We start from the raw sequence: 15294 nt of genomic DNA on the forward strand, positions 1-15294 counted from the left end.
TGTTTTTACATTAAAAATAGTGCTTCTCTTGCACTGGCACTTTACTTTTACATCTTCGATTGAAACAGTAAAGATTAATCAACTCGGGCCTGTGTGCAAGCTTCCTGTCTAAGGCCTCAAATTCATTTGGAATTATGTTTCTGTCTGCTACAGGGGCTGAAATATTAATTATTTTGTAGGTGTTGAATTTCTGGGAAAACTTCAGGTTTTCAAGGGTAGTCCAAAGACGACCTCAAATTTTAGGGGGCCTGTGGAGCCAGGCGCTTTAGGCCTTAATGGGTTAAGCTGTAAAATCCACCCATTTTTAGCTATCTCTCTTGGGTCATTTGGTCACTTCTGTCGACCACCCATTTTTGTCCTCATCTGGGGGCGTCCATTTTGCCACTTATTGTCGACTGAAAAGGACATCACAGTTGCTCAGGGCTCAGGTAACGACCAATCATGGCTCAGCAGGTGAGCTGCTTAACTCATATTCCACAAATGCAATATTAATCAGAATGCCTTGTTTCAACTAGTGGGGCTGCATAGAACATATTGAAAAAAAAAAGAAAATGTTTGGGTAAACTTTCACTGTAAGCAGGAGTCAGTGTGTTGGGTGCTCCTGAATGAACGTGCATTCTGTTAGTGATGGGTATTTTTGGACTCCTCTAGATGGCGCTCCCTGCTCAAAATAGAGCTGAAACCACAGTGACTTTACTTGCCATTTCCTTGAGCACCTTTTTTTAACCAACAGTGCTATCCGGAGGAGTCAGAAAATATAACGACTGGTTCATGAAGCATCTTGAAGCTTAATTTTCACATCACTACATTCTGTTACCACTTGTGGGAAGAAAACAACTGAAGAGCATTGGCAACTATGTCATCCTCAAAACACCAACGATGACATTCTAATAAACAATACTACACTAATGCTAAAGGTAACTGAAGCCTTTTCTGTTAACTGCAATGATGTTTAAGACCCACAGGTTGTCAATAATGATGAACGCAAAACCTTCTCCTGTGCATATGTCGTCAGTCTCAATTAAGTAAACTACCCTGAACTATGAGATGCAGTGAAAATGCAAACCCCCTGGGCCACGAGACCTAAATGTTGGTGGAAAAGTGGCTAAAGTAACCTGTTTTTGTTCTAAGTCCACACTGTCATAATTTAGTTGTGCAGTGTAATGTGAAATTAATTCCGTATTGTGTTCTTCAAATGTGAGCCACTGAGCGCATTCTGAAGAAAATAGCCTGTTCTGATCCATTCTGTTAGTGTGTCAGCAATTGTTTCAAGCCAGTCGGTGAAAGCTGATTATCTTCAAAGTGGAATGCTAGGTGCAAGGCCAAAACTACATTGCTGTATAGCTTTCAGTATAAAGTACCTCCGCACTACTAAATATTTATCGATGTCTCGCTCTGTTTTTTGATGAACAATGCACATTTCAGCATGAGCCTATATATATATTTTTGTCAGATGGCTATAAACATTCCAGTCCCAAAATCGCTGTTTGTCCTCTCGTTGTTTGATTGAATGTCTTTAATGTTTCTTGTTGTCATACAATAAACTGAGACAATCACAGTCATACCTTGTGACAATTACATCTGATTGAACTGAACACCCCCAAGTGATACTGGTATGTCAAACTGTACAGATGCATGTATCCATGTGAATCGGTGTTGTATGTGGAAATGGATGGATGGACGGACAATCCATTCAGTTGTTGAACCGTAAAGTCAACGCAAACATTTTTTTTTTCAAGAATATGTTCTATGCAAGCCCATTAGTTGAAACTGGGCATTCTGATAAATATTGCGTTTGTGGAAAAAGTGTTAATCCACTCGTTTTTAGCCATCTCTGGGGGTGGCCATTTTGTCTTCTGTCGACTGAAAACGACATCACAACTGCGCACAACGACCAATCACGGCTGACCTGTTTTCTGAATCTGAGCCGTGAATGGTCGTTGTGAGCAGTTGTGATGTGATTTTCAGTCGACAGAAGACAAAATGGCTGTCCCCAGAGATGGCTAAAAATGAGTGCATTTTGCTGCTTAACTTGTATTCCACAAACACAAAATTAATCAGAATGCCGTGTTTCAACTAATGGGCCTGCTGGGAACATTCTTGAAAAAAATCTGTTTGGGTTGATTTACGCTTTAAAAACAGATTTTTAACAAAAACACTTACTGTACCTTTAACCTTGAATGTATGGTAAATACATTTTGTCTTCTCCTCTACACTACTAAAACATGAATGGATCACTGATGGAAAACATGTCCAGTCAAACAGCTGGATTTGAACAGGGATTCGATGTTCATTGTAAAGGGTGCATTCGAGATTGCTGAGTCACAATTAGTGCCTATCTAATTATTTGAGCACATTGAGCACCCATCAGTTCTTCTACCACACATTGACCAGCTGCTAATTTAAAAGGGCAAAGCGTACAGAGAGGACAAATAAAGTAAAGCTTTGATTCCCAATTAGAAAGAATAGTTGCTTGTATCATTGTGTTGTTTGTATCTGTATCAGGAGAACAGATGGAAAGCGCACCTCCCTTCATCCGTCCATTATCTCTGTTTGATCCCCCATGATGGGAAAAACATATTTGAAGTCATTTAAGATCTACAATACATTCAGTCTTTGCTGCAAAGACCAAGAGACCCAGTAAAGAAGCAATAATTCAGGTGGGCAAAACATTCACCCTTGACATGACTACCATGCAGCAATACACTCACATGCACATTACTTTGGCATGGACTATTGAGCCAGTTTTTGTCCAGTTTTAGTCCGTGTGAAGATTCACGAAATGAGTGATGTTTCTGCTTAACCATATCACTTTAAAGAATTTGGCTCAATAAAAGAGACACACAGGTTCATGATTATTTTTCATATACTATATGTCCAAAAAAGATTAAAAAAACAACTCAATAGCGAAATAATGGTCTTGTTTTTGATTTGTAAAATATGCATATAATGCATCGACATTTCTTATAAATATGTTACTTGTCGCTTTGTTTTAATAGAAAATGAACAATGCCTTTGGTCAATATGACAGAAGGAGACAAAGGCTGGAAGAAATCTGTGTGTGCTGAGCTAGTCACTCAGTCTGGTGAGCAGAGAGGTAAAATGCCTCATAAAAGCCAATCTGTCATATCCGCAATGAGTGAAATAAATAAAATGAGTGCAGATATCAGTGGTGTGATTGCTATTCTGATAGACTTAGATTTACCACTTGAGCTGTGGTGATACAATAATACTGGTCAACAGCAAATTATGAGATATGGCTTTAACTGTGCGTCCCTAAACATATTTTTGATGCATGTTTTTGAGATATTTTCATTTTTTGTTTTTAAGTTTGACCTATAAAGCTTGTGCAATACTGATTTTAGCATACATTGTAATTCATAGCTATGGTTAAGAAAAAAAATTACACCTGTTGCTGAATCTAAAACTTAATTCATAAACATTTAACACATTACATATCTCATTATTTCTATTATATTATCATTATTACTATTGTTTTTGTCAAAACTGAGATTCTAGAGAAAAATTAGGGCAGATTCTGAACCAGCGCAAAAAATAATTAGAAACTTGCTTGCTTCTCTCATTTAAAAAAAAAAGTAAGTAGTAAATGTGTCGACCAGTGAAATTAATTGGGGAAAAAGTTGTTCTCAGTGCAAAAAATGTATCGGGTCTGGACAAGCAGTGGACACAGTGTTAAAGCAGTGCTTCCTTTTATGGTCTATTCCCACGTGTGAAAAGTATCATATACATGTGTATTGAATCTCAGGTCATTTATCAGATAGCTGTCAGACCACTGTTAGATTGTAAAAGTCAAGCACCAAATACCTCGCCCTAATGCACATCACATCTGCAATGTTGTTGCAGCAGCAATTTTAGCTGTTTGAATTGCTTAACACCATTTTACGTTCGGTAGCCATATCAACGCTACAAATGATGAATACACTATTCATTAAAATACTATCCCACTATCCATTAAAATAAAGAATACAACAACACAACACAGCAGGACTGCAGACATTAAGAAGAAAGTTTAACAGGAATGGATGCATAGATTTTATACTTATAAAAACATAATGCCTTCTAAAATAAAAATGTTAAAACAGTTCTAAAGGTAATATTTGAAATATTTGGAATACAGTAGTATGGATGGACAAATAACCTATGTGTCGCAACATTTAAACTGCGACATGACATGAAAGGTTTTAATACAGTGAAATGAACTGAAACGAATGCTGTATTTATATCCTGTTGAAATAATCCAAACTTCGTCAATTTAGAAAAGCAAAAGAGGCCGCCTTCAGAAGCGGAGATAGGGGACTGTACAAACGAGCTCGAAACCAGCTGACAAAGGAAATTGACATCGCAAAGGGAAACTTCAGAACCACCGCACAAACTGGAAAACTGCGTTTTTTTTTTAACACCAAACATGAATCCAAACTGGAACGCAGCATGCTCTTGGACAGCATTTATCCATCCATCAAATTGTTGTGCTCTCCATGCCCTCTTTTCTTCTCATCCTCTCCTTCCTGACACCATCCCCATCAGGAGACAGATGTAGCCATCTTTGGATTTGGCATTGAATTCCTGGTCTTTGGCCCCAGATGTGTAGCCCAAGTGGTTACACTGAAACATGTAAACGTGGTTTGAAATTAACTTTTTGTATCATCAGGTAATGATACTGGTAATGATAGTCATCAGACTACTAAAAGAATTCAAATAAAACTAATAGTGGTGTTGGATTTAAGAGTTTCCAAATGTTTCCAGCTATGTACACTTTAAAAAATGATTGAATTTACTCTTTTTTGTCAATTGGTTGCACAAAATAAAATCATCTGTATCCAGATTTTTAAAGTTGATGTATAATCTGTTGTAAAAATCTATCTGGATTCAGTTGATTTTATTTAGTGCAACCACTTGACAAAATAGAATTAAGTAAATGATGCACAGCATTTTTTTTTCAGTGTACAATAAAACATTTTGTTTGTTTGTTTTTTAACTGATGTAAGTAAACAAAGATGGATAGCGTGTGAAGACATTTGTGCAAATCATTACCAATATATAATCAATAAAAATTACCCTTGAAGATTCTTACACTAAGTGTAACACTATGGGCTGAAATATGTGCCACCAGAAACTGAATCTGAAGAATACACAAAAGGCAAACATTCTCATAAACATAAAATAAATGCATTTACTCACCATGTCTTTGCTGGATGTCTCATCAGAGTGTGTATGGCAGAGATGGGAAATTCAGGTCCAGAAAGTAAACATCCTGCCACAGATTGTCTTGAGCCACAGGTACTTCTAGTCAGCTGAGGTCGTTTACCTGCCGGTTGAGTAGAAGCACCTGTGGCTAAAACAGCATCAACTGTTAGCCGCGGGCGGGATTCTTGAATCTTCTTGCTTGCTCTTCTTCTTTTTCTTTATTGGAGGGTGGCAGCTGACGTTTGAGGTGCATCACTGCCACCTACTGTGCTGGAGTGTGGGTCAGAGTAGTATTATGGCCATTGTACGGAGCAGACATGACATTTTGAAAAAAAAAACTAGTTTGTGCGCACAAACTACTAATTCGTGCGCACAAATAAGTAGTTCGTGCGCACGAATTACTATTTTGTGCACACGAACTGTGCGAGGAAAGGAATATTGCATATACGAACTTCAGCGCAAAGCTGCCGCTGTTGATATCTTCCCTGAGATTTTAGTTGAGCACCAACAAGACTCGTGGTCAGGGAGTAGCTTGACTACAAAATGATATATTGACTTTGGGTGATACGAATATATTGAAAGGGATATTCAAGCCTTTACCTAATGATTAGACTTTCCTTTGGTATCGGCGCCCTGAACTCTGCAAAGCTTTGGCCACATTTTTCATCGCAACATAAGGTCCAGTCAAAATTATGCTAGGCTTATACACCGTGAAGAAACTATAGGTATCCGGCATTGTTTGTCACAAGCGCGTCATAGCAATGTAAAAAAAAAATGAATACATCGAAAGTTAAAGCCCTTCAATATTAACCCTTTAATAGCCGGACCAAGAAATTGTCATTGAACATTTTTTTCCTTACATTTCCTGGTTATCAGGGACACAAATAACAAAAGAACATGTACATTTAAAGAAAATACCTAAAATTGTAGTTTTTATAAACCTGTGCCAAACGGCATCGCTGGCAAAACTGTGACAAAATGCGTTTTGGTTATAAAATATGCCGAGCCATGTGACATCTTGTTTTGGATTATTTCAAAAGAAATTTCACATCAAGCTTGCTCAGTTGGCCACAAACAATACATAAGCAAAGAAATATGTCATAAAATAGCAATACTTTAAACACTGCTTTGGGATTCAAGCAACATCAGTTGTCCTTCTTGTGGTATGTTACAAAGCATGGATTGCTTGCCTTGAGACAGGGGAAGATCGTATATGTAGGATGAAATCTCACTGCATTGCTAAGGAGGGTTACACACTAGTTGTCATTCTGCTTGACCGCGACAATCCCCTCTGAAGATCTGTAGTCAAATTTTCCTCAGCCTTTCTTGTTCAGCTCACTGTCCTTCATCAACGGAGCTCCACCAGTGCAGTTTTTATGTATTTCACACCAAAACTTGATTCCAGATCCTTGAACAGGCTGTAACTCGTAAAGAAGTTGTCGCAAAAGACAACAGACAGTCTTGGCTCAGGGATGGTCTTGCAGAGGGTCCGCACCACTTTGGCTCCCAGCAGAAGCTTCTTTTCTTCCTGACGTTGAAGAAGGTGGAGGCTCCTTGGTAGAGTAGCAGGTCATGGATGATTCAAGAGGTACTGGCCCAACTGTAGATGTTGAAGCCAAAACGAGGAGGTTTGTTTCGGATGAACTGATGCAGACTTCCTGCTCTGGTGCCTTTGTAAGGAACCATGACCTCATCCAGTGACTGCTTGAAAGTAGATGGAATTTCGAGGCACTGCTTTCGCAACATGTCAAACAGTGAGAGGATCCTGTAGAAACGATCGGGGGCCTCTTCAACTTGCTGGTTGGCATGATTTCTGCAATCACAGGGAAACGTGATTCAATGGCCCAGTATTCTTCAATGGCAGCAAATTCAAAATCTCCCATGAATAGTAACATAGCCACGAAGTGTTCCATCTCTGCAATGCTTGTGTGATTGGATTTCCCATTTGTTGAGCAGAATAGAGATTGGTGTGGTGGACAATGTGCCTGATCATCTCATTCATGAAAATGGTTTTGAAGTTGACGAAAGGTGTCTTCACTTTAGGGAGGTCAAATTTTTTTTTTTTCTGGAACCAGGAATGGCTCAACTAGATACTTGATCTACAGGCAAAAGGTGTTGTTGATATTCAACAAGGTCCATCAACTTGCCTTTGTCTACAGAAATCAGAAATCTTCAGTGACTAATTTACACATGCCATCCTTTGGTTTAGACAAGACAAGAAGGCTCGCTACAAGGCTTGCATTTGAATGGTTGGACAAATTGAAATAATTATATAAATGTTCAATTAAATAAATATTGAGAGAGATTGGTTGGACAAATTGAAATAATTATATAATTGTTCAATTAAATAAATATTGAAAGAGATAAATAAATACTGAAGTAAATAAGTATTGAAATAATTGAATAAACAGCTAAATAAATACTTCTTGGCACATTTCATTATTTATTTATTGAAATTTGGCAAACCACAACATTCACATTTTGCTCAGACTGATTTCTTTCTTACACATTCTAAATCAATTATCTATTTATTTTCAAAATGTCATGTACTTATTTTAGTTTATTAAACAGATCAATCCATGTCAACTGTCACTTTAGGAGGAAAAATATCACATCCATATCATATCAGATTTCAAATGTGAGAGCAAAACATCTCCAACATCATCACTGACCTTGAGTCAAAACACGAGGTGCAAGTGGAATTATTTGCAGAGGAATTTTATCCATTGTCCTAATGAAAGCATACATTTTTATGTTGTCAGACAAACGTGGCCAGTTGGACGGGTTGGTTTTGCACAATTGAGTGCCTGTAAGACATTCAGAGATTAAAACAAAACCTTGATTCGTGTCCACTTGAACTCGGATCCTCTGCGGCTTCACTGACCGAACACCGGCTCTAAAGACGTCAGCAAATCCAATGCCGCAGGCTGTCATGTCATGTGGCAAACAAGGGTTCCCCCACATCACCCCGAGTGCCCAGCGTGTGTTATGTCCCACCTCCACATCCCAGGTGTGTGTTCCCGAAGCCAAAGCAGAACCGAGCACATAGTGCCACTCGAACCTCTCTGGATTCTTTGGATACTGCTGTCCTTGAAAACTCACGCTGGTCAGATCTTCAGACAGACTGAGTCCTGGACCGGCCGTGTTTGGGTCCAAAATGACGGGACTGTAGGAGACCATCTCCTTTATTCGTTTCCACACGTTGAACTTGAGGTTGCCCACATGTTTGGCTACGTCCAGCAGAGCTCCCGGGAGCAGCTCAGGATTGTCGGGCAGCTTCTGGATTCCGGTCATCGCAGTCTTGAAGTTCTTCACGAAGGAAACGGGGTCAGACATCAGCTGCTCCTCTGTGCTTCTGATCGCGCCTGAGAGAGCAACCATGTCTCTGTCGAGAGTCGCAATGATCGTCTTTATCATCCGAGTCTTCTTCTGCTCTTCCTCCCTCACAGCAGACAACCTGGCCTCCTCCTCAATTTGCAGGAAGCGACGAAGCTCCTTGAAATCCCTCTTAATCTTGCTTTCCACCTGCTCCCTCTGGACCTTGATGTACGTCTGTTGTTCCTTGCAGTTGTCTCTTTTCTCACTATAATCTTTCAGTCTTTCCTTTGCATCCCGCACGCCTTTCTGGAGTTTCTCTTTGTAACATTTCACAACTTCATCGAGGGGACTGAACTTGTGGCCAGCATGGTTGTCTGCAACCATGCAGATGATGCACACAAGCTCCTGGTGGTCCAAACAGAAGAGTTTCAATTTCTCCTTGTGCAAGCTGCAGTTGTCTTCCGCCTCCGTCGAGACTTTTGAAAAGGCCTCACACACATTCCTCAGCGCCAGGTTTAAAGGCGGATCCATTGATCTAAACTCGACAGCCCTACAGACTGGACACGTTCGATCTCCTTTCTGCTCCCACCACTGCTGTACGCATGTACGACAGAAGCTGTGACTGCATAGCAGTATGACGGGATCTTTAAAGATACCCAAACAGGATGGACAGTGGAGATTGTCATCAACTTTACCAGCCATGTTCCTTGCAAACACACTGTCTCTTTTGACAAGATTCCAACGCTCACTGTGATTCCAACGCTGAGTGTGTCTCCCTCAGTCACAAGTGAATAAATTGTCAGATGTTGAAAAAGTCTCCAAGTACACTTCCTGCTTTAGTTTTCTGACTTGTCCGCGGCAAAAGTCACGCAGTGATCTGGGATCACACAAAAGTGCGTTATTACCACTTGCACACACAAAAGAGCATTTCAATCAAACAACTCACACTTAGTTAAACCAAGTGAAGAATTAAAAACAAAAGCACAGCAGAGTTAGAGCAACGTGCTATGTACAGCCGCGGTGGAAGAAAACCAAAGCAAAATTCAGTCCTGAAAACTAACGATGATGAGAAAAACTAAGGAAATGGCATCTTACCCTTCCTGATTTGTTCTAGATGTGCAGGGAGTGACGAAAACCACAAAAGAGCTTACTTAAATGGCTAAAGAACCCGCCAAACCGGCTTTACCACACTGCAAAACGAAAATGAAAGCATACACCTTTAAGACTGCTGAGTTCAAATAACCCAAATTAATTAACCCTACCCTCAAAGATGTAAGATAATGGATGGTACATTGGAACATCAATTTTGGTTTTGTCCAAGGGTCAAATCTTTTTGGTTCTCGATATTTAAATGGGACTCCCATGCACTCAAGAATACTATTGAGCCTGACCCTGTGATAGCTCTTTTTGGTTTCTCAAATGTATTGCAAAAATTGGGTCATAATGTGATTTCTGTGGTTGCCTACGGCATGGTGATAGCCAAAAGATGCAACCTGACTTAGGGAATTTATAGGAGTGTTGCATATAGAAAAGTTAAGATATGAAATATCAGGTAATGCCAATTTTCGAACATTTGAAATGATAGTAGAATCATATATCTCTCTATCGTCATTTGATGGATTAGTAGACTTTAGTAAATATGAGTACTTCAATTTTTCTGTTTTTTTGTTTTGTTTTGTTTTTGTTTGTGTTTGTATATATTGCAATGTAAAGGGGTACATGTAAAGGGGAACTGTACATAAGTACAACATTATATATATATATATATATATATATATATATATATATATATATATGCAATTTTAAAATAAAAATATATACAACTGCAATTTTGAATTTTTTTTAATGGTTTTTATGTATTAAGTCCTCACCTCCTTGTGCCTTTCCAATTAGACTTGAAATCTATATTTAGTTCTATCAAATTGATTAACAACAACAAAAGTTGGTGATACTGGGTGTTATTCTTTTCTACTTAATTTAATTGTTTTGTCAATAGCGTTATATTTAAAATATGATTCACCTTTGTATTCAACCATTGATTCACTGAAAAGATGCAATGTTGAAGATTTTGTATGTGAACATTTAGCAATGTTGTTTTTTAATTAAAATGACTTATCTTTAAAAACACCAATGGAAGAAGTTACACTTAAGACTTCCAATTGACTTTCATTAAGTGGCACACACATACATTTCTAACAAACCGCGCTCAAAATGTGCTAAAAGCATAAAAAGTAAATTCAAATAAAAGTAAACAACTTCCAAATACACGTTATTGACGACAAACAAATGCACGAGTACATAACATGCTGGATTGTAAAACTGAATATTAGTCAACATCGCCGCCGTGTGGTAAAAATAAAGATAGTTAAAGGAAAGAATGAGGCATCCATGTTTTTTTTCTTGAACCAAATATGTAGGCTATGCTGGTGCAGCTAAACATTTTTTGTTTCAGGCGATGTTTTACATCTATATCTTAAAACATTTGCATTTCATAAGCAGTTCTCCATGGTAACTTTAATATGCTCCACAGAGGCAAGTAAACATGTGTAATGGGGGAAAGTAATCTGGTGTGGCGACTTTAATACCTATACCCACATAGCAAGGCATTTGGGCCAGATCTGGCATGAAGCTGGCACAGGTGGCATTCAGTCGGCACTGGGATATGGCATGTGAATTAAACATGGTCCAGGACTGGCAAAAGAGGCACCGTCTTGACTCTGACAAACAAGATGTGGGCCAATTTTTGAGTTTAGTATCTGGCCCAGAAATCAATTTAGAACTTTGGGCCATACATGTATAGCCAGTCTTCTCCCACCTTTAAATGCAGTTTCCAATTTTTTTTTCTACACAGTCTTATGTTACATAACAGATGTAAGAATTGTATTACATTCATCACAAACATGCGTGTACGCGCACACCATTACGACGTACCACGTTTGGTTACGTTAAAGGTCGACTCACGTCAGTGGAAGAAGCCCAGATAGCAAAATAAATAGCAAAACCCACCTGCACTTGGTCCACATACCTCATTGAAGTATGGTCCTTTAGTGGTTCACATCTGGTTCCCATAATGTCGGCCACCCAAGGCCCATATCTCAGTCAAATCATATAACCATAGCTGGCCCCACTCTGTTACCTCGGTATCAGAGCTGGGCGGAACGGTGCAGCCCTCCGTCCCAGACGGACGCCCATTTTTGGGACGGAGAACGGAGGGCAACAGGTTTTAAAAAAGGGACGGACTAAGCAAGGGCGGAGGTGGATTTTTCAGACGTTTCAAACACTTCAAACGCGCCACTAGTTACCCAACTGCGCAGGTTATTTTTCAACAGGAGATACAGCGCGAGTTCTACTAGTACGACAAGCGATGAGACCCAGTAGCGCGAGCAGCGTCAAAGCTAGCGAGTGACGCCAGCATGTCGCTTGACTGTCCGCTGCTGGAGGAGTACGTAGCTTTAGTTGTGCTAAAGCTAATGCAAACAAATATTGCCGTCTTGGTAAACTTCAACAACTGTAAAAACGAAAGAAGGTAAAAACATACCAGGTATAACAAGCTCCTCGCTCATGGTTCTCCAAGCCTGGTCTCTTTTTTTTCTTGTCCCGGTACTGGTAGCTGGCCGTGTCATATAGTTCGGGATGTACACAAACCACAATAATAATGTTTTCCTTCATTTTGCGCTCTCCACACAAGACCCGCCAAGCGTACAGGACGCTGTGTGTGATGTAATACGACGCTGACTGGCTGCTACGAGGCGAAGAGGGAAAAAGTTTTTTGGTGCTTGTCCCACCTCTCCAAACAGCTGGCCTATGCGTGAGACAAGTGCACACACATACTGTAGCAGCACCGACCAAAACTGCTGGAGCTGAAACCAGCGAGCCAATAAGCGCTCCCTGTACCGGGGGTCTCCGCCCATCCGTTCAGAGACTGACCTCTCTCACGTCCGCTGCATTGACATATAAACAATGACGGCTGTTAAATAAAGCGGTTACATTTCAACTCTCAACTCTTCTTCGTTTCCTTACACACATACAATACAATGAGCTGGCAAGCAGTTCGTCAAACCGTTAACCCAGAAGTGGGTGCCCATAAGGTAAGCGGATTTGAATAGTAAATTAGCCATCTAATGAGCTTTGAACTGCCTTTTACCTATTCAACTGCCTGAACTGCCTTTCTCTGCCTTTTTAGTCGTCAAATTACCTGACAATACAAAAAGTTAATTTAAAACCATGTTTGCATGTTTCAGTGTAACCGCCTGGGCCACACATCTGGGGCCAAAGACCAGGAAATTGATGTCAAATCCAAAGATGGCTAGTTGGCTACATGTTACTCCTGACAGGAAAGGTGGCAGGAAGGAGAGGATGAGAAGAAAGAAGGGCGTGGAGATCACAACAATTTGATGGATGGATAAATGCTGTTCAAGAGCATGCTGCATCCCAGTTTGGACTCTGTGTTCAGCGTTAAAAAAGAATTGCAGTTTTCCAGTTTATGTGCGGTGGTTCTCAAGTTCTGAAAATAAAGATCTGTTTATAACACTGTAGTTCCCGAGGCTTTTTAAAAATAATCTGGGTCAAATATGGCTTATGAATGAAGCGGGTTAGTTAAAGTTGAATTAAGGCTAATATCAGGAACCAGTCCTGGTCCATTATAGGGCCAGATATAGTTTGACTGAGATATGGGCCTTATGTGGCCCACATTGTGAATACCAGATGCGGACCACTAAATGACCGTGATCAGGAACAAGTTCTGATCCATTGTAGGGCCAGCTATGGTTATGATTTGGCTGAGATATGGGCCTTGTGTGGCCCATATTGTGGATACCAGATGTGGACCACGAAAGGTCTGTCATTCATTGAGGTATGTGGGCCAAGTGCAGGTGAGTTGTGTGGCCCATCACTGGGCCACGCCAATTTTGCGATCTGGGTAGTAAGTTTTAGGGTAACTGTAATGATGATAATGGATCGATAAAATAACTTGATGTTTATGTCATGTAATTTTTAAGGCTGCAGAGCAGTCAATTAAAAAGAGACGAGGTAAGAAAAGAAATAGCATTCAATGATGGATGTGATGTGTTGAATGTGATGAAGTAATTACGTGTCAAAATAAATCTTTCGGAACGTTACAAATTTAGAATTAAAGGTCATAGGGTTGAGGGTTACGCTAACCCCCATATATAGGCTGTTTTGACTTAATCCTCTTGTGGCCAACAATCCCTCAGCACTAGGTGATGACATAAGAGGGTCTCTCATCCATCCTATGCAACATACTGTCACTGTCCAATGAAAAGCATTGGTTATTTGCAGGGTACTTTTACAGACAACCAGTCTGTACAAAATAGCTCCTCCTCACCGGTGTTACATTAATCACAGGTGGTGCTGCTTTGTAAAAAAACCCAAAAAAAAACAACTAGATAGTAAAAAGTCCAGTTTTTCTTACTGTTTTTGCCAACATTTTCTATTAACAAAAACAAACAAACAACTATGCAAGTCAACAATTGATATAACGTACTACCAGAACAACAGCAAAGCCATTTTTATCATTTACACAAAACAAACCTTCTATAAATTCGTAAAATTGTAGTTGGCACAAGATTGTGAGCTCATGGTCTGACTGGTGTTGTTCTGGTATGTTCCTTCACTTCTTTGTTCAAGAGATTACACGCAGTAGCTGTTTTCACCGTTGTCACCGATTTGAATTTCTATAGATTTCTCTGTAACAGAGGAGATTCTAATCAGTTTTCTTTCTGAACAGGGTGCTCCATAATTGGTGGTGGCTTGAAAAAACAAAAACAAGCATTGCATTTGCATGGCAGATTCACAAGACGAGAACAATTTGGCCAAAATATTTCTTGTGCAAGTAAATAAACCCGATGTATAGAGAAGTTAAGCACTAATGTTACTTATCCACAAGCTCTGCATCCCTCAGAAACGGGTGTCCTTGTCAAGAGGAAAAGTGGTGCAATGTTGCAAATGGACTCCTATAATCCTTCATGTAATCAGATATCCACTTCCTTCTTGTATTTCTATGCTCCAGACAGAGTTTAAAGTTGACAAGCAATATAACCAAACACACCATAAACCACTGTGACCAAGCAGCCAATATATACAGTAACTGGAGCATTCATGTCTGACTACTCAAGTAAAGAGAGTCTCCTATGTCCTCCCACTCTCTCTCTCTCTCTATCTCTCTCTCTCTCATTTGCTCATTTCATATTTTGGGAGAAATGTCAGCCCAACTATGTAAAAAAAAATTGCAAATAATAATCAACGGTGGGATGCAAAACTAAATGTTGACAATTGTAACCTTAGCTAAAACAAATACAGTTTTTGGTTGTTTTACATCAAAATGTACGGCAGATTAAAAGTTCCGAGGTTGGAGAAAGACAAATCAAGACAAATCAAGACAAATCACCTAAAGATTCGTATGAAGTCACAGGTCACATGTCCCATTTGAACTCAAGATTAAAAATGGTTGGATGACTCTGATGTGGTCACTAATCTTCTGAGAGCATGGGACAACAGATGGCGTACGACAGTCTATGATACACACAATTTGTTTGCAGAACAAGACTGCATATTTTTATCTGCTATGAAGACAGTATTAAATTAAAATTTCAGCACAGATTATTATGTCACCACCTTTGAGGGTAAACATTTGCACTAATAATTATATAATTTAATAATCTGTCACTCCATTCCACTTTGGGTATTTGATCCAAGTTGGAGCAGGCCTACTTAATGTCGAATTTATTGATCACTAACTCTTATAATGTATGT

The 15294-nt window shown here is 39.5% G+C and overlaps 1 protein-coding gene across 8 annotated transcripts; it reads right to left on the reverse strand.

Annotated features, from left to right (window-relative positions):
* Positions 1-6004: 6004 nt before the first annotated feature.
* Positions 6005-14627, reverse strand: LOC147144085 (E3 ubiquitin-protein ligase TRIM35-like). Of its 8 annotated transcripts, XM_086039049.1 has the most exons (4): positions 8203-10146; positions 8043-8101; positions 7878-7936; positions 6005-7018 (listed from the first exon to the last, which is right to left on the reverse strand). In XM_086039049.1, exons 1-4 carry the CDS (start codon positions 9223-9225, stop codon positions 6672-6674), a joined length of 1488 nt encoding a protein of 495 aa, XP_085895175.1. In that variant the 5' UTR covers positions 9226-10146; the 3' UTR covers positions 6005-6671. The 8 variants fall into 8 exon arrangements, with proteins under 8 accessions (XP_085895175.1, XP_085895171.1, XP_085895170.1 ...); XM_086039045.1 differs by adding an exon at positions 14074-14627 and having other exon boundaries at positions 7878-9400; XM_086039044.1 differs by adding an exon at positions 11119-13325 and having other exon boundaries at positions 7878-9400.
* Between the last annotated feature and the right edge of the window lie 667 nt (positions 14628-15294).

Source organism: Filicampus tigris, chromosome 8 (genome assembly GCF_054856515.1).
Source record: "Filicampus tigris isolate MCC_2025a chromosome 8, RoL_Ftig_1.0, whole genome shotgun sequence".
In the NCBI taxonomy this organism is placed as follows: Eukaryota; Metazoa; Chordata; class Actinopteri; order Syngnathiformes; family Syngnathidae; genus Filicampus; species Filicampus tigris.